The following is a 23,061-nucleotide window of genomic DNA, read 5'->3' on the forward strand; positions in this document are numbered from 1 at the left end:
ATGTGTCAAAAATAATGACGTCACACAAACAGATCAGAATCAGTTTGAAAAGTGGAGTTTTTCCTTTATTGAACTTTCAATAAAATATACAAGGTTGTTGGCCCCTTAACAATGAGATCCGCTATACTGAAGTAGAGTGCATCACATAACCCCCCGCCCCATCCCATATTAACCCACTGACTCAGTGAGGGGTGTTTACTTCTACATGTGGCAAATATATATATCTATCTATCTGGAAGAGAAGCACTGCGTTTAGGTATGTGTGTTTTTCTTTTAAACATTCCTCGGTGTATAAATACAGCCTCTTTATAGGTCTACAAACTACAGTCCACCAACGTCTACATATTTACAAAGCATGGAAGTGTGTGTTTGAGATAATGCGCCTGTACGCATTGGGAGTAAGTTTGAGTGCGTGTGACAGAGGTCATAGATGGGCAATTCTGTACATTATTTGCTGCACTGATGCAAAGCACCCCCTCAGTCACTGATTCTCACCTAACAGCGATTCACATCTCTTTTTCCTCTCATCATTCTTCTTTTGTCACACACTTTAGCCTCTGTTCCATCATTTCTCCCCTCCATGTACAAATCTATATCCCCGTTCCCATCCCTATTCCCCACATGACAAAGCACTAGCAGCGCAATCTGAAGATGCAAATAGTCAAGACCACTCTCCTTCTCAAAGACGTACAGTAATATACATTCTGTGGTCCAAGTCTCTTGGTATCAGTCTTAAAAAACAAAACAATTAAAGAGCCAACACACAACGCGACTCTCAACCCCCTCCTCCTTGTTCCTCCCTCCCATGATAAAAGTAAAAACCCAACATTTAAATCAACCACTCGGTGTTCAACAAGAACCTGCACATCTTCACTTGAGGTTGGAGCCGATCAGACAAAAACAGACCGAATGACGACAACGTTTGGTGAGAGGACTGCCATTGGTTGGATCATCCTAGAGCCAGCTTCTGTAAACCGATCTGAATCATTCCAATCAACAGTAGTGATCAGGAATCATTGTTTTATATATATATAAAAAGAGATGGGCAGATCATGCTCACATATTCAGTAAACGCCAACCAAGGAAAGAGAGAAGTCACAAGAACTAGAAGAATTGATAGTTACATAACGTTACCGTTCTCCCAACTCTAACCTCTTAAAGAAACAGATACAGTACCTCGCTAAACTCATCAGAGAGCAGTACAACTACGTGGAAATCTAACTTGATTGGAGTGATGTTGTGCTGTGTCCGTGCATTCCATTTATAGTGTGTCTGGAGACTGTACCGCGTCGTGCCTAAAGGGCTACACTGACTGAGATGCACTGTTTGTCCAATGTCAGCATTTCCAGTATTCCCCCCCCCCCCTGAGCAGAACTAAGTTAGCCTCATATTCATTAGCGCACATCGTAGCAAAACTTTTTTTGGAGCAACAGAAAACGAACATTTCTTATTGGAAAAGTCCAGGTTGTCCTAGGTTTCAGCCCCTTTTCTTCAGTTTCGTGCCTAATGAATTCGAACCTGGTTTAAAAATCGGTCTGTGCTTCCGCCAAATGAGCTACTTTCACACAGGCAGCTCGATTTATATATATTTTTTCACTATTTGCTCTTTTGACCAATCAGATCCGCTCTGAAAAAGAGCTGATGTGAAAGGAGCTGATGTGATTGTTCAAAAGACAAATTAGTGGAAAAAAAATATTAGAATTGGGCTGCCTATGTAAACAGCCTTATTTATCACGTTCAGAATTGTCTGGTAAGGCAACTAATGATAGCGTAGTTGGCTAGAGCGCAAACAAATCTAGACAGATCAGGCTACAGATTGAGGGAAATCCTAACTTCGGTTTAAGTCAAATTTTCACTTGATGTCAAACGAGACTAAGTAATACATTTGACTAGAAGTTATATTCCCCCTGGTTGATCTCTTTACTAGTCTATATTCCCCCGTTTGTCTTTTCACTGTTTTTCACTGTTCAGTTTATTAGGTACACCACCGTGTCCACAAAAATGAATCGCTCCTACAGACAGTGAGTCGCATGGCCGTGGCTTGCTATATAAAGCAGGCAGACAGGCATCGAGACATTCAGTTACTGTCGAATGAAAAGTTAGAATGGGCAAAACGAGTGACCTAAGCGACTGAGCGTGGAATGATCGTCAGTCAGCGGCAGTCTCGTTGACGAGAAAGGAGAATGGCAAGAATCGTGCAAGCGGGCCACAAACAGACAAATTACAACGCCGTACAACACTGGTGCGCAGAACGGCATCTCTGGAATGCACAACCTGTTAATCCTTGTCACGGATGGGCTACTGCAGCAGACGACCCCACCGGGTTCCACTCCTATCATCTGAAGACAAGAAGCGGCGGCTCCAGAGGGCCCGCCATCACCAACACTAGACAATTGAAGAGTGGAAAAACATTGCCTGGAACATGACAGCGAGTTCAGTTTACTTGAATGGCCTGTGCAGTCCCCAGACCTCAACCAATGGAGCAGAGGTAGGAAACCCTGGCCCATGTTTTTGAGTTAACTGACGTGGATGTTCAGGTCTGTTGAATGTAAGCGATTACTGACCTGATCAATTAGTGTAGTTGGTCAGGTGTGGGGCCTATTTGGATAAAAAACCCTGCAGCACTCCAGGAACAGGGTTGCCTACCTCTGCAATAGAGCATCTTTGGGATGAGATGGAACGGGATGTTCACAGCATGAATGTACCTGCCGCACAGTCTGCAGCAACTGCGTGATGCCATCGTGTCAGTACGGACCAACGTCGCTGTGGAACGTTTACGACACCTTGTATAATCCCCCGAAGAATTCAGGCTGTTCTGGAGGGAAAGGGGGAGTCCGACCCGGTACTAGAGGGGTAATATAATAAACTGTCTGGTGAGTGTATTTTCTCCGTTTCTATTCACTTGTTTGACATTATTCCAGCATCTGTCTCCCCAACAAAGGTCCTCCTATGCTCTAAACAAAAACTGCTTGTGCTATATACAAAGAAAGAAATATTAAATAACTTAAACCAGTATATACAGAACAAAAATTCAGAAGGCAAAATAGTGAGCTTGAACTGGTCAGCGCTGTTTTGCTCCCATTTGATGTTAAAATACAGACGCACTCCGATTATTTTCATCATCGCCAAAATATTGTGTACAGTCTTTGTCCTTGCTGAATCTTCTAACAGCTGTAGTTCATACCTCCTGTAACTCGTCTTAAAAACCTATATGATTTATACCGCTCTAGCACTGTGATATCTATTGAACAGGTTGCTAGCATTTGCAGTATTCATGCCACTAGTAATCAATGAGTGTGATACTTCTCGAAGACAGATAAACTAGTTCTATTCCGATTTCTATGGCCGAGCGTCTGCACCAGAAGTACCAGGCAGTTATGATAGACATTTGTCAAGTTGCAATAATAATTACTCGCTATTCTGTTATGATGCTATGCCTCAGTCACCATAAGTAGTGCAGACATTCCATGTTCTAGTATGCAGCATGCCGTGTTAAATATTCATTTTCTCTACTGTTTGATGCCAGCGAAGTATACAGTGAAGCAGACCGACACAGAGATTTGTCACAAAAAAGCCATGTCAAGTCGTGTTTTTCTCGATCATTTTTTTCCCCGAAAATGTCTTGAATGCGAGTGTTTGGGACCTGAAGTGTGTTTTGATCGCATCGGACAGCCAGCAGTTTCTTCTCATTGGCCCTTCCTCCTCCTGGTCCCGCCTCCTGTCTGTTTAACCAATCAGGGAGCTGCGTCTTGACAAGTCCACGTTGCTGGCGCTCAGTCCTCTGCATTCCGAAAGGCCCGTGTTGGCATCCTGGAGAGAGGGAGGGAGTTTAGCAGGGATATTCCAAGAGTAAATCTGAAACTGTCCAAGTCCAATCCTTTCATCTCAATGTATAACCCAGGACTTGTTTGTGCTCTGTCTGTCACAGCAGTCCTTGGCTCATTACATTTACATTTAAGTCATTTAGCAGACGCTCTTATCCAGAGCGACTTACAAATTGGTGCATTCACCTTATGACATCCAGTAGAATAGTCACTTTACAATAGTGCATCTAAATCTTAATCTTAATAACTATATGTGATAGGGAGGGGGGTTAACCGTGTGCTGCTGGTACCTGTGAGGGGTCTTCTGCACTCTTGTTGAGGAAGTTGAGAGAGCTCGCCCTCGTCATCCTAAGGATCACACAATCTTTTAGGCTTCAATAAAAATAAAAAATGTCATTGCTTGGATGTTGCTTTATTGTTATTATCAGTTTTACGAACTACGGTGCATTGTCGGCTCCCCACCGTAGAAAAAACCCTGAGGGGAAACACTAATTCATGCACGGTATGAGCAGTGACGGCTCACCCTGGGTTGCAGGGCTCCTGGGGGCCGCTGCCTTGTAGTTTCTTCACCAGCATCTCACTGCTCCTGCGCAGGGCGTCGCGGATCTTTCCGAAGGAGCCGCTCCGACGCAATGAACCGTTACCCTCCTGAGAAAACAAGACAAACACACCCCGTCAAGGATGGGCCTCAAAACATGAATCAATAGTCATTTGAGGTATTTGATTATTTTTTCCAAAACCTTTTCTCGTGTCTTCTATCAATGTATTGGACAAACATCACACCAGATTTTTTTATTTGAGCTATTTGCATTTTTTTGTGTGGTGTTTTGCTGAATGCATCCAGGTTTAGTAACGATATCAGCTTGTTTGTATTGTTTAATAATTGATATAATTTGCTAATTTTAGACACTTTGGAAGTAAATGACATGTATGATGAAAAGGTGTACAATCACATTTTAATGTATGTGCACTTCCATAACCCCCCCCAAAAAGACAGAGGTTTCGTACCCCGTTCCACTCTGCTCCATCATCTCCCTCACAGTCCCCCCGCTGGGGACCACTAAAACCCTCCCGGTTCTGACGTCGCTCCCCCCCTCCAGGGGCCCCGTCCTTCAGGAGCTCCACCACCTTACTCTGGTTGATGGCATCTATACCCTGCGAGAGGAGGAGGGGACGAAAAGAGGGGAGGGATAGAGTGAGAGAGATTATTCATTCTAAATGTCCGCTGGGTTAAAACAGAATGCATTCAGAGCTTTAAGGCTCGAGACCACAACCGTGGGTAATTGCACTGCCAGTGTATCCGAGTGCCTGTACCTGCTTTTTTAATGATTGTGTAGCAATTGATTTTTTGACTGATTGTATAGTACCTGCGTGTGTCAGTGATCGTGCAGTACCTGCTTGCGTGTCTTGGTAGCACACTCCTCCAGTGTCTCAGCTGCCTCTAGTTTACCCTGTCTGCGGTACAGCGCCCCCAAGCTCTTCAGGGTGGTATTGACCGTTGGGCTAACAGGAATTAAGCACATGCCAATATCATGTCATTTACAGAAGTCCAGAGAGGACATACCGTACGAATAAAAAAAGGTATTCCCTCGTTACGTCGGGATCACAACTTATTTATCTCATGACCACGACATCACAAAAGTTGATACATCGAGATCCCGAAAGAAACTCTAAATAGGAGTGGATGTATTGATGACAGATTGACAGTATGGGCTGAGACAGCAGAGCCCATGGTGGATCAGCACATACATTTCATTGATCGCTACAAGGGATGGTACATTTCATGCTAACATCAAGCTTTGTATTTGTGTTTGGAGCTCATTATCAGTTTAAGAAAGTTAGGAAGCTAAATGTCCCTTACTTTGAGCTAAGCCCTCGTGGTGCATTTAAGCCCTGAACGATGCCTGACAGGCAGCTTCGTCTCCCAGGCTGTGCCACCCCCCAAGACCACAGCCAATCGCATGCAAGCAACAATGCAGATAACTTGGCTAGTCTTGATCGAGCTAGCTAGTTAGTCTTGTTAGCTAGATAGCTAGCTTGTTATCTATGCTGGTTGTTAGCTTGCATACCTGGCATGTGTATAATTGTAATGGACACTTCATGTTTTCTGGATAATATTTACATTTACAGAGTGGGTGGGTGGGCCCCATTTCTGACAGGCATATTGACAGTCAGTGCAATATGTATATGATCAAGAGTGGGTGTGCTCTATTCCTGGCAGGCTGATCAGATTCAATAGCCGTCTCAGGATGCTGCCTTGTTGGCTGTCTACAAGGAGCCTTACCTATAAAACAGAATAAAAAAAGGCAGCATCCTGTCTTATCAGCCTCTAAAGCTGAAATTGAATCTGATCAGCCTGTCAGGAATGGAGCTCACCCATTGTAAATGTAAATATGTCCCTTATAATTATACACGTATCAGTTATGCATGCTAACAAGCCTAGCCAAGTTGGCTGCGTTGCTCCTTGCATGAGATTGTCTGTGGTCTTGGGGGCGGCACGCTGCCTGGGAGAATAGGCTGCCTGTCAGGCATTGTTCGCGGCTTAAATCCCCCACGAGTGCAGCCACTGGGCTCCTTGAGGTGGTTATTGTGCATGGGAACAAATGAATGAAGCACTGTACTTTTGATTATCTCCTGATCTCGAAAAAGCAACTTTTACTGTGTCGTGATCATGAGATAAGTTGTGATCGAGACATGAGGGATTTTTATTTATTTTACTCATATGTCCTTTCTGAACTTCCATACATGATTAAAGCACAACATTAATGTAATTTAGAACACTGAGTTGTATTTCTCACATTAAAATTAATTTCAAATACTAACTGTTACCTGTCAACTTTGCAGGCCTTGTACCAGCTCCCATATTCTCCATAGGGCACAGCATCCTTCCTCTTCGCCTGAGCGAGAGAGAGAGAGGCAGGCAGTTATAGTCCAGCGACTAAGGGAAGAAATTGTGGACATTTGAATGACATTGAATGTTAAAAACTCATTCACTTGCGGCCACCAGCCAAATAGTGTTCCACTTCTGATCATGAAAATGAAGCTATTTTCTGCCGAATGTGTTGCACTAATGTATTTTCTGTGATGGAAAACTATAGTTGCACGTCCCCGATCACTCTATTTAACCCAACGACAACAACAACAACAAAAACACTTGACTTTAAATATAAAAAGCGACCCCTGTCAATACACAGCTGGACTCACGTGCTCCAGCTTTCACCTGTTGTGCTATTTACAAACAAACACATGACTGGCTCCACTGTTCTGGGGAATTTAGTAGAAGCCTCAGAATGTTAAAAAAAAAAAAAGTTGCAAAAGTTGACTGCGGGTATTTAAAAACAAAAAGTAACGTTTTCCCTGAAGTCGGGGCTGCTTACAATGACACAATGATATAACATACTATGTCAATTTCAAGAAACGTGACACCAAACCTCCAATGCACACATCTCTCTAGGTAAAATCCCATAGTAATGCATTATGTCCAGCAAAGGAGACAGGTAAAACCCATATAGCTAAAAACACTAAGGACTCATCCTAGCTGTGTGTGTAATTTAGTGCCTTTACCACAAAAGTCTACAGTTGCCATCAAACATTAGGCTTAGCCACTGGACTATAAGCAGCAGCAGCAGAGACAAATCACGGACCTTATTACAAAGCGTCCGTTATATCATATTTAACGCTCTCCCTCTCAGTTCTATCAGGTCCACCTATCCATCAGAGTTAATAGCCGGACAGTGTCATCCAGTAACAGGACCGTGGTTCAGCACACCGTACAACAGGTCCATACTGTAAAGTACCTTGCTCTCCTCCCTCTCCTCCGCATGCATCCAGATGGGTTTGTTGTCATCTGAAAGAGAGAACAGAAGGTATAGGGGGGGGGGGGTTATCAGTGTCACTGTGTTATGTGTACATTCATACACCTTGTTTTGCGTGGACCAAAACGTGTAAGAATGTAGGTGCTCCTCTCACTGGAAAAAGATTGGGTTTTGAATTTAAAATCAAAATGGGTTGATTTATGGCATGTAACTCAGAGGATTTAACCTCTCCGTGCATTTACCCGTCAGTGTGAGCTCATTTCACTAATTAAACCGTAAAATCAACACACTTCACTTGTGTAGTGGGGGGGGTGTACACAGTGGGTTATGCTGGTCTGTGCCATGCTAGCTAAACAACGCCAAAGCCGCCCTCTACTGTGCTGTTCTGAGTATGTCCGTGTTTGATTGGCTTACGGGCAGTGATCTGGACACAGTGGTGAATTAAGCCGCTCCACGCACGACAGATTAGTCCTGATCCGACCGGTCAGGACACGGCCGCGCACGGCCAGCCAATAACCACAGGGTTTACTGGGAAGTCGTGGCCAGAATGAAGACTTCATAGAGTCGTTAGGTCTAGCGTGGTGGTAAATGTAGAACCAGGCAGTGTCCCAAATGGCACCTTATTCCCAAAGGTGCTCTGGTCAATAGAAATGCACTACGGGGAATAGGGTGCCATTTTGGGACGCAGGCCTAGTCCCGTCAATGTGATTGTAGGAGACTCACTGTTGACTGAGCCAAACTCCTTCTCGTGTGCTCGGGTCAGGATCTCTTTGTACAGAGACTCAGCATCCTTGAACTTCCCCTGTTTGAGGTAGCATGTAGCCTAAAGAGATAAGATGAAATGTACACAGGTTTAATGACAAACATTTCACATCAACACATAAAACCATGTACATCTATAACAAAACTGTTTTACATTTCCCAAAACAGGGTAATTTTTTAAAGATTAGAATGCATTAGAATGCAGTACTGCCCTATACTGGACATTTGGCTAAATGATCTTCTGAGGTATTCCAGAATATGCTCTCTCCCTCCCGCTTCACCTCTCTTTCTCCCTGCTTCCCCCTCCATATTCCTCCCCCTCACCAGGTTGTTCTTGGTCTTGGCTACGTTGGGGTCATCAGCTCCTAGTTTGGACTGGTAGATCTCCAGGGCTCGTCTGTAGTAATACTCCACCTCCTCGTACTTTCCCTGGTTCTGACACAGCAGGGCCAGGTTGTTCAGCTGCTTGGCCACGTCAGGGTGGTACTTGCCCAGGACCTGAACACCACAGGCACAGAGACGCACATCAAGACTTACTTTAGCTACAATGAAAGGAGATGAGAGTTCTCTCTGGGCACTACACATGTTGAGTCATAAATGCAATTCAAATCATTAGTGTTATTTTGTGTACCTTCTCTCTGATCTCCAGGGCTCTCTTGCAGAGGGGCTCAGCCTCCTTGTACTTGCCCCTCTTCCCGTAGAGCACGGCCAGGTTGTTGAGAGTGGCAGCCACCGCAGGGTGGTCCTTCCCCAGAGTCTTCTCTCTGATGGCCAGGGCATCGTTCAGCAGGTGGGCTGCCTCTTTATACTTGTTCTGGTCCCTGGAACACAAATATAATTCCAGGGAAGAAGATTTGCAGAAGCACCGTAATTAAGCAGTCAGTCTCAAATCATTCTTCTACCCGGCTATCCACACATCCTCTCCGCACCCAATCATCTTTTTCTATGAGCACATCCAGCCGTCCCTCGATACCATCCATCTCCCACGAGCATATCCCACCCGTCCCGCACTCCATCCATCTCCCTCACTCACTCTCATTTCTCCCTCCCTTCCCCTCTCACCTGTAGACGAGGGCCAGGATGTTGAGCATGGTGGCCACGTCGGGGTGGTCGTGTCCGGAGGTCTTCTCCAGGTCCTCCAAGGCCTGTTTGCAGAGGGGCACGGCCACCTCGTACCTCCCCTGGGAGGCGTACTGGATCACCAGGTTATGAAGAGTCCTCAGACGGGCCGGGATCTCGTAGCCACCCTGCTGGGCCGCAGCCTCTCCGCTGGGCTGGGCTGGGGATGCGGAGGGGGTTAAAAGTGATTCACTCTTGAATACTTTGTTGGGACAGAACAGGGGTTCCAAATCAAAAAAGGGCTTTCATTCTTGGTGCAGAATGGCGTGTTCGCGCTGAGGTACAACTGTGGCATGTTAAGAGACAATGCTTATTTCGCAAAGGGAATATCTGAGATGACGATATGTCATTTATTTCACGTTTTAAAAGGTGGCAGTGTCAGGAACCAAAAATGCCAAATCAATAAATCAAGTACCATAAGTCTAACCCCTTCTGTATCCCCAACCATATCTAACACCCATCGTCTTCAACATTACCATCTAACCCCATGTCTACCCTGTCCCCGCAATGGGATTCTCCTCGGGCCAATCGAGCGCCCTACCTTGTCCCTGGTCGTCGTCGTTGGGGAACAGGTCGTCGAGGCTGTCTTTGGACGTCTCGCCCGCAGCCTTCTCCTCAGACGGAGACACGTCGTCGTCAAACTTCTTGATCTTGTTCATGAACTCCAGGTGTTTCTTCTCCTCCTCCAGCTGGGCAACACTCTGCTCACTACACTGCAGCTTGCTCTGGGGGGCGGGAGGTGAGTGGAAGGGGACACTTTGGAAACGTCTCGCTTTGGAAAGGATCAAAGTGATCGTATACTCCAAAAATCCCTAAAATGTTAGCCAGATGTTGACCGCCCTCAAAAGCAACGTTGAGATGAGTCCACACTCCACACAGTCGGTTGTGTACGTTGGGATGTGGACTCATCCCACATCCCCAGAACATTTCACCACCGAGGTCTGAAAACAAAGACTTTTGATATCGGAGTGAATGATGCCGTGTCCTACGCTGTACATACACGTAAGGTGGATTTGGCTGTAGTATGTCTACCTGTGTTCCTGCCAGTTCGTCTCGTAACCACTGGTTCTCCTGACACAGTCGTCTGACCTGGGCTCTTAGCTTCTGCTTCTCAGACTCCACCGCACTCAGGTGGCCCGACAGGGCAATGATCACCTGGACAGGGGGGTTAGAACCAGCTCTTATTTTCAATGACAACATGGCAAGAGAAGGAAACGAGAGAGGGAAACGAGAGAGGGAAACGAGAGAGGGATGAGGTGGTTCAAATAAAACAAGGAACCCTGCAGGAATGAAACTAAAACAAAAAAGGGGAAGCGGCTAGCTTGGGGGCCAGACCACATTGTACGTTAGCGGGGACTACCAGGATCGGAAGAAGTGAGGAGCATTGTAGAATGTTTACCTGGGATTTGTACGGTGTGCGTGACTGTTGTCACCGGCTCCAAAACAAGTGCAAAGAATTTCCTTCTTGGAGGACAATATCCTTCTATTATAGTCTGGTCCATTCAAAAGAGGGTGGGGAGTTGTCTTTAGGGACCTTCTTTTATGCCGTTCATGTTATATCAGACCATCTGTACCCAACCCAGATTCCCACCGCTGCCTTCCTACAGGAACAACTCTCATATCCTCTTGATGAATCACCCTCCTCACGCTCTGAGGCATGCATCTAAATTCATCCTCTCCTTCAAGTCTTAGTCACAGCGTATGAACTAGCAATAACCCACATCGAGCACCAGCATCCTCCCCCTCTCCATTCACCTCTACTCTCCCATCATTTCATTATCCTCCCTCACCTCTCAAGGCTGAGCCTCTTCCGCTCACCCACCGCCTGTCTCTCTCACTCCCCTGTGCCTTCCCTCTTTCGTCTTCCACTTCTCTCCTGCCTCGCTAGCCCTCACCCTCTTCCCTCCACATCCCTCATCTCGTTCCTACCTGTGCCTCTCCCAGGCCCAGTTCGATGGCCTCAAGGCTCTTACGCAGCAGGCCTGACTTCTCCTGGGCAGCAGGTGGCTGTGTGCAGTCCAGCAGGGAGGTGAGGAGCTGGGCATGCTCCCCGCGGAGGGTCTCCAGGCCCTGCATCACAGCTTTGGTGTTGAGCACGATCTCATCCTGGGACAGGCGCTCCAGGGCCTCCTCGCTGCGTGGGTACACCATGGTGGAGATAACCCGGGTTCGCACACACTGTAGGAAGGGGGAGAGGGGTTAGATAGGGACTGGTCTCATGTTACCATACTCCTAGTCTTGTACAGAGAGCTTGGAATTGAAGCTAGTTTGAGGAAGAGCCGTGTATTCAGATCCATGGACTTTTCCCACATTTTGTTACGTTACAGACTTATTTTAAAATGTATTATACCAAAACAACTTGAGCAATTCACACACAATACCCCATAATGACAAAGCGAAAACAGGTTAAGAAATGTTTGCTAATTTATTAAACAGAAATACCCTATTTACATACAGTACCAGTCCAAGTTTGGACAAACCGACTCATTCATGGGTTTTCCACATTGTAAAAGAATAGTGAAGACATCAAAGCTATGAAACAACACATGGAATCATGCAGTAACCAAAAAGTGTTAAATCAAAATACATTTTATATTTGAGATTATTCAAAGTAGCCACCTCTTTGCCTTTGACAGCTTTGCACACGCTTGGCATTCTCTCAACTAGCTTCACCTGAGAATGCTTTTCCAACAGTCTTGAAGGAGATCACACATTCTGACCACTAGTTGGCTGCTTTTCCTTCACTCTGCTGTCCAACTCATCCCAATTGGGTTGACATTGGGTGATTGTGGAGGCCAAGTCATCTGATGTAGCACTCCATCGCTCTCCTTCTTGGTCAAATAGCCTTTACACAGCCTGAAGTTGTGTTGGGTCATTGTCCTGTTGTAAAACAAATGAGAGTCCCACTAAGTGCATACCAGATGGGATGGTGTTGCTGCAAGTTTCTGTGGTAGCCATGTTGGTAAAGTGTGCCTTGAATTTTAAAGTGTCACCAACAAAGCACCCCCACATCATCACACCTCCATGCTTCAGTGGGAACCACACATGCAAAGATAATCTGCTCACCTACTCTGCATCTCACAAAGACACTGTGGTTGGAACCAACAACCTCAAATTTGGACTCATCAGACCAAAGGACAGATTTCCGTCGGTCTAATGTCCATTGCTCGTGTTGCTTGGCCCAAACAAGTCTCTTCTTATTGGTGTCATTTAGAAGTGGTTTCTTCACCAATTCGACCATGAAGGCCTGATTCACACAGTCTATTCTAAACAATTGATGTTGAGATGTGTCTGTTACTTGAACTCTGAACCATTTATTTGGGCTGCAATTTCTGAGGCTGGTAACTCTAATGAACTTATCCTCTGCAGCAAAGGAAACTCTGGGTCTTCCTTTCCTGTGGCGGTCCTCATGAGAGCCAGTTTCATGATAGAACTTGATGGTTTTTACTTTCAAAATTCTTGAAATTTTCCAGATTGACTGAAATTCATGTCTTAAAGTAATGATGGACTGTTGTTTCTCTTTGCTTATTTGAGCTGTTCTTGCCATAATATGGACTTGGTCTTTTACCAAATAGGGCTATCTCCTGTATACCAACCATACCTTGTCACTACAAAAACAGATTGGATCAAACGTATTAAGGAAAGAAATTTCACAAATGTACTTTTAACAAGGCACACCTGTTAATTGAAATGCATTCCAGATGACGACCTCATGAAGCTGGTTGAGAGAATGCCAAGCGTGTGCAAAGCTGTCATCAAGGCAAAGGTTGTCTACTTTGAAGAATCTCAAATATATTTTGATTTGTTTAACACTTGTTGGGTTACTACAGTTCAATGTGTTATTTATTTCATAGTTTTGATGTCTTTACTATTATTCTACAAATTAGAAAATCTTTTTTTTTATTGGGGGAGTAAGTAGGTGTCCAAACTTTTGACTGATGCATCCTGTTTCCATTGAGATGTTTTTACAACTTGATTGGAGTTCACCTGTGGTAAATTCAATTGATTGGACATGATTTGGAAAGGCACACACCTGTCTACATTAGATCCCACAGTTGACAGTGCATGTCTGAGTAAAAACTAAGCCATGAGGTCGAAGGAATTGTCTGTAGAGCTCCGAGACAGGATTGTGTCAAGGCACAGATCTGGGGAAAAGTACCAAAAAAAGCATTGAAGGTTCCCAAGAACACAGTGGCCTCCATCATTCTTAAATGGAAGAAGATTTGAACCACCAAGACTCTTCCGAGAGTTGGCCCCCCGGGCAAACTGAGCAATCGGCGGAGAAGGGCCTTGGTCAGGGAGGTAACCAAGAACCTCATGGTCACTGACAGAGCTCGAGTGACCATCAGGGTTCCTCTGTGGAGATGGGAGAACCTTCCAGAAGGACAACTATCTCGGCAGCACTCCACCAATCAGGCCTTTAAGGTAGAGTGGCCAGACAGAAGCCACTCCACAGTAAAAGGAACATGACAGCCCGCTTGGCAAAAGGCACCTACAAATACTCTCAGACCGTGACAAACAAGTCTGGAGGAAACCTGGCACCATCCTTACGTTCAAAAATGGTTGTGGCAGCATCATGCTGTGGCAATGTTTTTCAGCGGCAGGGACTGGTAGACTGGTCAGGATCGAGGCAACGATGAACAGAGCAAAGTACAGAGATGTCCTTCGTGAAATCCAGCTCCAGAGAGCTCAGGACCCGAGCTCAGGACCCGACACTGGGGGCGAAGGTTCACCTTCCAACAGGACAACGACCCTAAGCGCACAGCCAAAACACAACACAGGAGTAGCTTTGGAACAAGTCTCTGAATGTCCTTGAGTGGCCCAGCCAGAGCATGGACATGAACCCGATTGAACATCGCTGGAGACCAGAAAATAGCTGTGCAGCAACACTCCCCATCCAACCTGACAGAGCTTGAGGATTTGCAGAAAACAATGGGAGAAAGTCCTCAAATATCAGTGTGAATAGCTTCTAGAGTCATACCAAAGAAGACTCGAGGCTGTAATCCCTGCCAAAGGTGCTTCATCAAAGTACTAAGTAAAGTAAATGTTAAAAAAATCAAATCTGTTTTTGCTTTGTCATTATGGGGTATTGTGTATAGATTGATTGTGGGGGAGATTTAATCCATTTGAAAATAAAGCTGTAACCTAACAAAATGTGGAAAAAGTCAAGGGGCCTGAGTAGTTTCCCCAGGTACTGTATACAGTATATAGAGAAACTACAAGACACAGCAAGAATTCATGTCTGATGAGATTATTACAATTATGACATATATGCATGGCTGAGCATAAAGGAGAAAAAAAAATCCCCCCAAATAAATTATGCCAAATCAAGAAATGTTGTTCACACAACTGTTCAGTATGTTACCAAAAACCAACCAAGGCACAGTTAATTTCTCTGGACCCTGTTTCTACTCCAATTGGACTCTAATCTTTTGATCTTGAGAAAATTAAGGAACTGTAAGCGTTTCGGTTCCAAACCTACTCCATACATATTTTGAGTGGCACTGCCTTAAATCAGTTGTTCTATCTCCCGAGAGAAGAGAACTGACGAAATAGAATCATTACTAATGTAAACAAGCTGGTCGTTGCAGGTGGAGTGATCAGAAATGCGCTACTCTGCAACTTCTCCACTGCGCTGCTCCGTTTTGGACGAGCACCTGTTCTGTTCCCCCACCAACACCACTCCGCCCACCCCATCCCATCCATTGACCGCAATGCAGCAATATGAGCGATCCCGTAATCTATCGTCCTTGTTTCCGCAGGCACAGCTAACAAATCTCTCACGAGCTGTACGGGACGTTTGGCAATGTGCAGGTGTTATCATCGATCCATTAAACTGTCAATTAGTGTTATGTAGTAAAATATGGGCCGAGACACTCCAGGATTCTCCACTCCCTCACAGAATGACAAGAAATGGGGGAGAATCAATGAAGGTGACGGATAGAGAGCGTTACACACAAATATAGTACAATACGTCTCTCAGACTAAATGTATTGTAAGATATATCGTATATACTGTAGTATGTATAACTGTCACACTCACACGTAGGATCATGTCCTACAAAGAACTACAACATTATTGTAAACATTGGCAGGTTTGAGCGAGGCCCAGACAGAAATATGCAAGACATTGATCCGTTGGCGTAGCCCACGATTCACTAGTTTCTCGCTCTTTGTTGGGACTCAAAAATATATTCCAATTATAACTCATACACGTAAAAAAATAAATAATAATAAAATGCACTCAAAAGACCGTGTCGGCCAAACGTTACCTTCTTCGAAACGGTTCTATTTTCCCCAAAGACAAGTGCGCTGCTCCTGGCAGGGGGCTGCTACGCTCGTCCACATCAATAACATCAAGGCAGGGGATAATATAACCCTACACTTACCACACAAAAAAAATAACTATGCCTACGGTGGGCTATATCACCATGAATCTCTAAAACCATAAACTGTCAAATGTATCAGGTCGATGTGCGTAAAGTAATAAATAGCCTGTACATCACGATAAACAACGTTATTTACCTGCTCTCCCCTGCTGTTGCCCCACGGGTAAGATCCGGGTGACGCGTTATTCAGCCTTCTGAACTAGCTGTAAAAATAAATAAATACAAAATAGCCCACGGAACACCACTTTGCTTAAATCCGATTGTCGCTGGCGTCTAAAAGCTTGCGAGTTCTAAGCAATACATTGTTACCAATTATATTAGCATTGCTGATTAGCTAATGAATTCGATCCGGGCACGAATTAGCCTAGTCAAAATGTTCTCTTGTCTTGCGACGGTTGGTTTCATCGGGAGTTGGGATCAAAATACAGGAAGGCTGTTCGCAAAGTGAATCGACATCGTCCGATCTTTCCTCGGGAAGTTGTTTTGGGAGAGTGCGGGACCCGCTGCGTTCTCAGTCTGAGAAGCGTGTTCGAAGAATGACAGTCGCGACCCGAAAATGGCTGCTGTTCGAATTCTCCCACAATCCTCAAGCACAGTCCGGGCGATACGACTTCACCGCTACCCCTGTTACATGGGAGAGATCAAAATAAAGGGTGATGCGCAATTAACGTTTATTTGTAGGCTTGTGGATATTTCCTGTGGCTAATCACCATAAGCATTTACAATACGTTTTTTTTTCCTCCATTCTAATGTAGACCTGTGTATTATAATAACTCGTCTAGAGAAGCCTAAATTAACTTAATTTTAACTTTAATAAGCTACATTAATTCCTAGCTTCCATTCAAACGAATAACTGAAAAAGCACCAGAACGCACACACAACTCAGGTGTATTTACAAAATAAAGAAAAAACAGATCCACTTTTCCATCCCACATCAGTTTAATTGACAACATAATCATGAAAAAGTACTACAAAACATTTCAAAAAAAAAAAACAAGGACTAAGATACAATACAGAAGTACTGTTGTGATATGTACAAGCATTATTACTGTTTATAGACAAAAGGCAAAAAAGCTGCTGAAGAAACAATGGCATGTGCAAAATCACTCTCCAAATGCACAAGCGTTAGAATCCTCCCCTCAAACTACAACCAAGCATAAGTGTAGTCTAAGCAGTGTTATGCAAAAACAGATTCTCTTCTGTGATATGGTGCCATGTTACAAGCAGGGATCCTTTCAAAATGGGCTTTATTAGAAGCAAAGCTTGTGGAATCCTGCCAGAGACTCTAGATAGCTTTTTGTTCTAGATCTCTCACTCCATTTGTTCTGAAACACATTGTGATGATTAGCAGAGAGGAAGGACAGTATTGATCCCGCTAAAATTGATTTATTCATATTAATAGATCATACTGTTCTTCCCCTCCAGGACAGAAGTGTTTCAGGACCATATGACCCGTTTCGGGAGACAGTCTGAGCCCTGTACTCAAAAGACTATAACTAAGGCTCAGGATTGTTCCTGGTCGGGTCACATGGTCAGCAAAAACCGCTGTCCCTATACGTTAGTCATGGACATAAGAGTAACTACAGGTCAATACAGGTAGAGACACAGGTACAAGTTTGAGAGACAGCCACACAGGACAAATAGGCCTCGAGAAGGTAGAAAAAACAACAAAAAATGTTAAATGGTACAACAGGTGACAGAAGGGACTGAACTGGAAAACAGGGGGAGAGGAGAGAGAGGAGTAAACATTGGAATGTATAGTGGGGAAAAAAAATAATGTTTCCAACATTAAAATGATTACTTTGGAACAAAGTTTTATCACCAAAAACATTTAACACCTATATCTACATCACCCCCCGCTTCAGCTTGGTGTTATATCAATGTAACATTTGACATCTTGGCAGTGATTTCTTTGTCCCATTCAGTGAATTCTTATGATCCCCCTATGAAGAGACGGGAGTTCAAATAGATGATTCTATCTTACACTCCTTATTACACTAATAACACGCTGCAAGGCATAGAGAAATTGGACCTCTTTGTTCTGCTCAGAGACGGTAGAAGTCTCCCCTAACCACTGACACGGGGTCCGATATCTTTTAATCCCCCTAATGGTTATGGTTAGAACTAGGGGGGTAATTGTAATCTGATCCTAGATCTGTGGTTAGGGAGTAGCGTAGATACAGGTAGGGTTCACTATCCTCAAGCAAAAACGTCTCTCCCATAGAGAAAACCCTGTTGTACATAACATTCATACAGTAGGATACAGTCTCAGTTAAAATATGCATTAAGAGTCCAAGTCCACATCAAGGCATTGGTCTGGGTCTAGCCCTTGACTGGTGGGCAGTGACACTTGCTATGAGAAGCAGGGTTTAAAATGGTCTGATTTCAAGAGGACCACTGCCTTTGCCGTATCTCTCTTTGATACTCACAGGGAAGTTGCACAAAGTACTCAAGCACACAGAGGTTACAAGGTCAACTGACTATGGAGTTGAGAGAGATTATTATGGTGTGTTTTCTTCTATAATAAAACAAAAATGTTCTCGTGAAATAACAGGTGGTTATGGACTAAGGTAAAGCTACCAGTAATTTACAAAAGTTGCCGGAATCTATAGCATTCGATGGTAACTTGTCATTTAAACTTGAGTAAATGTAAAAAATAAAATCATGTATAGTATTAATTTGTCATATCTGTGTCCATAATATCCATTAGTTCCTAGTGGATACACCCTCTGATCAAGAGAAAATAGCCAAATTAATTTTAAAAAGGATCTAATCAACAATGGCATTATTCTTAATTAACTCTGCAACTCTTCCAACTATTGACTTTTTTCACAACTGCCATCACATTTACAACAAAGGCATATTGACATAGTAAAATAAATAAGTGTGTAAAAAAAATGTTATGGTTGACATGTCATGCTGAAACCCTCATATTAATCACCAATGGTATTCACTAAGTTGATTATTAATACGTTTTACAGCTTTGTCATTGCATTTTTAAAATTTTAAAATCTTATTTGATTATATTATATTTTATATAGGTGATTAGGCCACAGATAATGAAAGACATCTGTGATAATCTGAAGTACCCAAAATGGCCAATAGATGTGATAAATTACATAAAATCCTTGAAAGTTACAAAAATGGTGGTAGTTTACTGGCAAACTTACAAAGTTTCCAGTAATATATCCTCCCTTTGCAACCCTATTCTGGACTGGTAAAATGGTGTTAAAAACTCCAAAATGTATGTTTACTAAACGATAAAGCTTTTGTCGACAAGACCGAGAAGAGATAATAGAAACTAATGATGAATATTATCTGCACATTCAAATTAAGTTCAGATGATACCTCTAATGATTTCTGGAAATACATCCTTGTTGTCTGAGATCTGTACATACTATCATTCAGACTGATTTGTGGAACATGCCTAGCTGTGTACTTATGCTCTCAATCAGTTTGAAGCCCTTGGTGCAAAAACCTTACTTTGTACTACCCCCCCCAAAAAAAAAAAAAGACAACAGGGCCAGATTTTAGTTACACAAGGTGTTGACGTCACAATTTTTAACACGGTTACACCTAAGCTGAAAAACCTACCTCTAAGTTACCCCCGAAAATCATAATAACAGCAAAAATCGAGACATTGGCATTGTAATACTTGATATTTGTCACAATTCTTCACTCCGCACAGATGGGGAAGGTTACTTTGTAGGTGACACAAGGCTAAGCTACTCAACACTCGTTAGCTTTCGTTTTAGACAGCAAGAGAACTAGTGTTTTGCTTACAACACATTGCCATTTCATTCAAAATATACTCATTTGAATGTACTTTGCAGGTACATTATTAGACCATAGACTTTGCTACTAAATTGAAAATCAATTATTTCAGTCAAATTCTTTGGATACAAATGATTGGTCTGCAGTTTTTCTTAAAAAGCACCAGAGCTGTTTAGTAGCTCTTAAAAAGGTAATTTGGTGTCACCCATCTTTGTGTCAGTCTACAAGGCAAACGTCTGGCCGCTGATACCGGCAGCCTACAGAACTCATAAAGCGATATTGACCACATCTCGACACAAACACGTGGCCACACACACACAAAACAATCATACTGTGTCGCGTGGGTTACTTAGAAAAATTGGGTTTCATAGATATTTCAATATTGTTTTTCATTTTACCACATTACATAATAACACACCTGTCACTGGACACCTCACAACACCCTAGACACAACACACCACCATTTCAGTGGCGTGAACGCTGCCCGTCTAGCACAGGCAGGGCTGGAAAATGCATGTTCTCCAGAAATCCAGATCAGGAGATTCCGGATTTACTACTTATTCCCTCCTAATTCCAGAAACCTTCCCAACTAGGATTTCTGGAAAACTTGGTAATTTGGGGAAAGTTACCGGAATTTTGCAATCCTTGACAGGTAAAGACAGGGATAAAAAGTCACTAGTAGCGTGCGACATTGTGCTTTGGAGTAAGATACTACTATAGTTACTAGAAGTGCGTCGCAAAAAATGAAGATTATGTCCCCCAATTTAACCTCAGCACGAGCCTCAGCCTACAAATCCCAGCATGCAACAGCCCCACACAGGTGATATACTGTACGTCCACAAGCGGAAGGAGGACTATACAGTGGAGGGTGGATCAAGAGAGCAACGCTGACAACAACAACTGAGGTTGATAAAGGGACAAGCCTTGCAGACAGCAGAAATGTTGCCTCTTCTCAGTAAAGTTGGGGCAAACAGTGAGCTCTTAAGTCGGCGCCCTCGCCGTACACAGGGAGTTCAAATGTCGTTACAAAAAAACTAGAGAGTTCTCTTATATTTTCTGCTCTTCGTATGCATAACATGTCAACTTACTGTACATCATTGGTGAGAGAAAAAAAAGCATTTTCATGTAATTAGGGAGCAGAAAAAGCATTGCTACTGTAGGTGTCGTCTGTTGTTCATTCCATTTCATGCACAGTATGTTTGGATCCCAAGTTCCCCTCCATACCCTATAATAACTGTGGCATTGCTGTTATAACATGTCCTGGCACGTGGTGGTGTAGTAGTACAGCATGCAGGTTGGCCTTTGATGACACCGGGCAGGTTCAAGGTGATAAGAGAACTACCCGGTCAGGGTTTTAAAGGTTAAGGGTTAAAGGGTCAAATGTCAGGGGTCAAGGGTCAGGGCTCGTCATACACACACGCTAGACAGAGGGGCATTTAAATTCATTAAAGTGACTAGTAGCGTTGCGCCCCATATCCGACCCATCTCTCCCTCCCTACTATAGAGAAACAAGACAAAACATAGCAAATACATTCGGCCCCTCAACCCTTCATTGTAATTGACCGATATTAGTCGCCACGGCGTTCCGAGAGGCGGGGGTCTGTGTGCGTAGGTGGGACGGGATTGGGCGAGGGGTACAGGGTGGACCCTAGGAGGGGGGTTTGTTGTAACCAAACAGTCCAACAGGGAGATACTTGACATGGGTGGGCCACTGGGCAGCCAGCTGGAAGAACTTGACGTCATTCCACTCCACTCCGTCTATGGACACTGAGACACACACAGGAGACACACAGATACTGGTTAAGTATGACTATTGTTCAGACAGGGAACACTTAAGCCTGTCGCACGCTTCCCAGTAGAAACAGTTTGCGCATTTCAGAACATTTGCGGATATTACATTTTTTTTTCTTGAGGCAAGTTGTAGTTCGGTAGCACAAGTCTACGCCCCTTCGTCTGTGATTGGTCAACAGTACTACTCCTAGTAGGAGTGGGAACTATGGACAGGATTCTTCAATTAAGTGTTTGTTGTCATTCAATGAGAGACAACGAGTTTTCATGCATATTTTTTCACTTGAGAAATACTGCACCAAACATCTTAGTTAGATGTAAAATTGCGAGACAAAGACTTCCCTCAGCAAAAATGTCCAAATGAATTACAGATTTCTTGATACATCTTTGAATAATTCTGACTACTTTGAGGAAGTGCATACAGGCTACAATGTTGATACGACGTCTCAAGAGGGACAAACAGTAAAATTGCAGTTTTTTTATCTAGTTTTTCAAGCAAGTTTTTGAACCTAGTATGCGGGCTGCGTTTCAAATGGCTCACTATTCCCTATATACAGTAGTGCACCATTTTTGACCAGAGCCCTATTGGCCCAGTGTTAGGAATAGGGTGCCATTTCGGGCACAGTCTTAGAGGTCCGTTAACACAACCCTTCCTTAATTTTCTCTTTCCTCCAACATCCCCAATAAATCATTTCCCCTGCCTTCTCTTACACCTCATCTTTACTGATGGGTCGACTCTTTCTAAAGATTGTGCATCTAGAGAAGCACTATAATTTCACCTCTCTCTCTCTCCCCCTCTTCTCAGAGCCTTCTCTCCAATTTCACTGGTTATACTTCTTCCCCGCCCGCCCTCCCTCCCTCCCTCCCTCCTTCCTCGTCTCATGTTCCTGTACCTTTCAGGATGGTTTGATGCTGCTTGGCAGAACAGATGAGTCTGCTGATACCCTCAATGACCTGGCTCTTAGAGTCGACATCCTTCTCCTTCGGCTTCTTACCCAGGAATATGGTGGGAACTGCAGACACAGAGAAAGTCAACCTTCATTATAAATGCAATAAGATTTCTAGAACTATACAACCAGGAAGACTATAACAGTCACATCACATACTGTAGGAAGAAAGACTGAAGAACACCAACTAGATGGAATGCATCTATTCCACTGATCATTCAGCATTAAAAACTGTTTTTTTTTTTTTTTAAACACTGAATTACTTTGATTGTGCCATAGAAAAGTGTTATTCTAAAACTCTTTACCCTTCTTGTTCTTCTCCTTGGTGACCACGGTCATGGCCATGGTGCTGACCTGGGCCTGTGTCTCACTGCTGCCCCCTCCTGGTAGCCTGCTGACCTGCAGGGATCTGAAGGCACTCTTCAGGGTGTTCTTACAGCCTGTGTCGCGCCGTTCGCCCTCTCGGCGTTTCTCCGCCAGCGACGCCAGCCAGTAGTCCACCTGCAACCCAATGGCGTCCACACCTTGGGACATACTGGGGCTCCTGGGACAGGAAGAGGAGGGTCACGAGGACAGGTTAGGATACAATACAGGAAAGATAAAGTTATGGAGGTTCTGTGCTAACAAAGTAGAAAAAGCTTTGT

At 43.9% G+C, this 23,061-nt stretch overlaps 2 protein-coding genes across 3 annotated transcripts in view; both read right to left on the minus strand.

The window, feature by feature from the left end:
• Nucleotides 1–39: 39 nt before the first annotated feature.
• Nucleotides 40–16,543, minus strand: LOC118375084 (kinesin light chain 2-like). 2 transcript variants are annotated; one of them, XM_035761574.1, is made up of 15 exons: nucleotides 16,045–16,543; nucleotides 11,450–11,698; nucleotides 10,553–10,675; nucleotides 10,062–10,245; nucleotides 9,464–9,680; nucleotides 9,033–9,222; nucleotides 8,726–8,899; nucleotides 8,363–8,462; nucleotides 7,622–7,671; nucleotides 6,654–6,721; nucleotides 5,219–5,327; nucleotides 4,833–4,979; nucleotides 4,348–4,472; nucleotides 4,115–4,172; nucleotides 40–3,810 (listed from the first exon to the last, which is right to left on the minus strand). In XM_035761574.1, the coding sequence occupies exons 2-15, from the start codon at nucleotides 11,669–11,671 to the stop codon at nucleotides 3,727–3,729; spliced, it is 1,851 nt and encodes a 616-aa protein (XP_035617467.1). In that variant the 5' UTR covers nucleotides 11,672–11,698; nucleotides 16,045–16,543; the 3' UTR covers nucleotides 40–3,726. The 2 variants fall into 2 exon arrangements, with proteins under 2 accessions (XP_035617467.1, XP_035617468.1); XM_035761575.2 differs by lacking the exon at nucleotides 16,045–16,543 and adding an exon at nucleotides 15,792–15,988.
• Nucleotides 16,544–16,825: 282 nt separating this feature from the next.
• The window catches only part of LOC118375080 (phosphofurin acidic cluster sorting protein 1-like), a 55,377-nt gene continuing 49,141 nt past the window's right edge, over nucleotides 16,826–23,061 (minus strand). Inside the window, exons 22-24 of the mRNA XM_052459961.1 lie at nucleotides 22,723–22,961; nucleotides 22,364–22,483; nucleotides 16,826–21,449 (exon numbers count right to left, since the gene is read on the minus strand). Of these exons, the coding sequence (XP_052315921.1) occupies nucleotides 21,331–21,449; nucleotides 22,364–22,483; nucleotides 22,723–22,961 (478 nt within the window). The 3' untranslated portion in view covers nucleotides 16,826–21,330. The remainder of the gene's footprint in view (nucleotides 21,450–22,363; nucleotides 22,484–22,722; nucleotides 22,962–23,061) is intronic.

This window comes from Oncorhynchus keta, chromosome 13 (assembly GCF_023373465.1).
Source record: "Oncorhynchus keta strain PuntledgeMale-10-30-2019 chromosome 13, Oket_V2, whole genome shotgun sequence".
NCBI classification, from domain to species: Eukaryota; Metazoa; Chordata; class Actinopteri; order Salmoniformes; family Salmonidae; genus Oncorhynchus; species Oncorhynchus keta.

Excerpts from the sequence above, each read along its gene's own strand:
- LOC118375084 (XM_035761574.1), bottom strand. The coding sequence starts at position 11,671 with ATGGTGTACCCACGCAGCGAGGAGGCCCTGGAGCGCCTGTCCCAGGAT. Across the intron at positions 4,980-5,218 it reads CTACCAAGACACGCAAGCAG|GGTATAGATGCCATCAACCA; the intron begins GTACTGCACGAT and ends CTCCTCTCGCAG. Across the intron at positions 4,473-4,832 it reads ATGGAGCAGAGTGGAACGGG|GAGGGTAACGGTTCATTGCG; the intron begins GTACGAAACCTC and ends TTGTTTTCTCAG.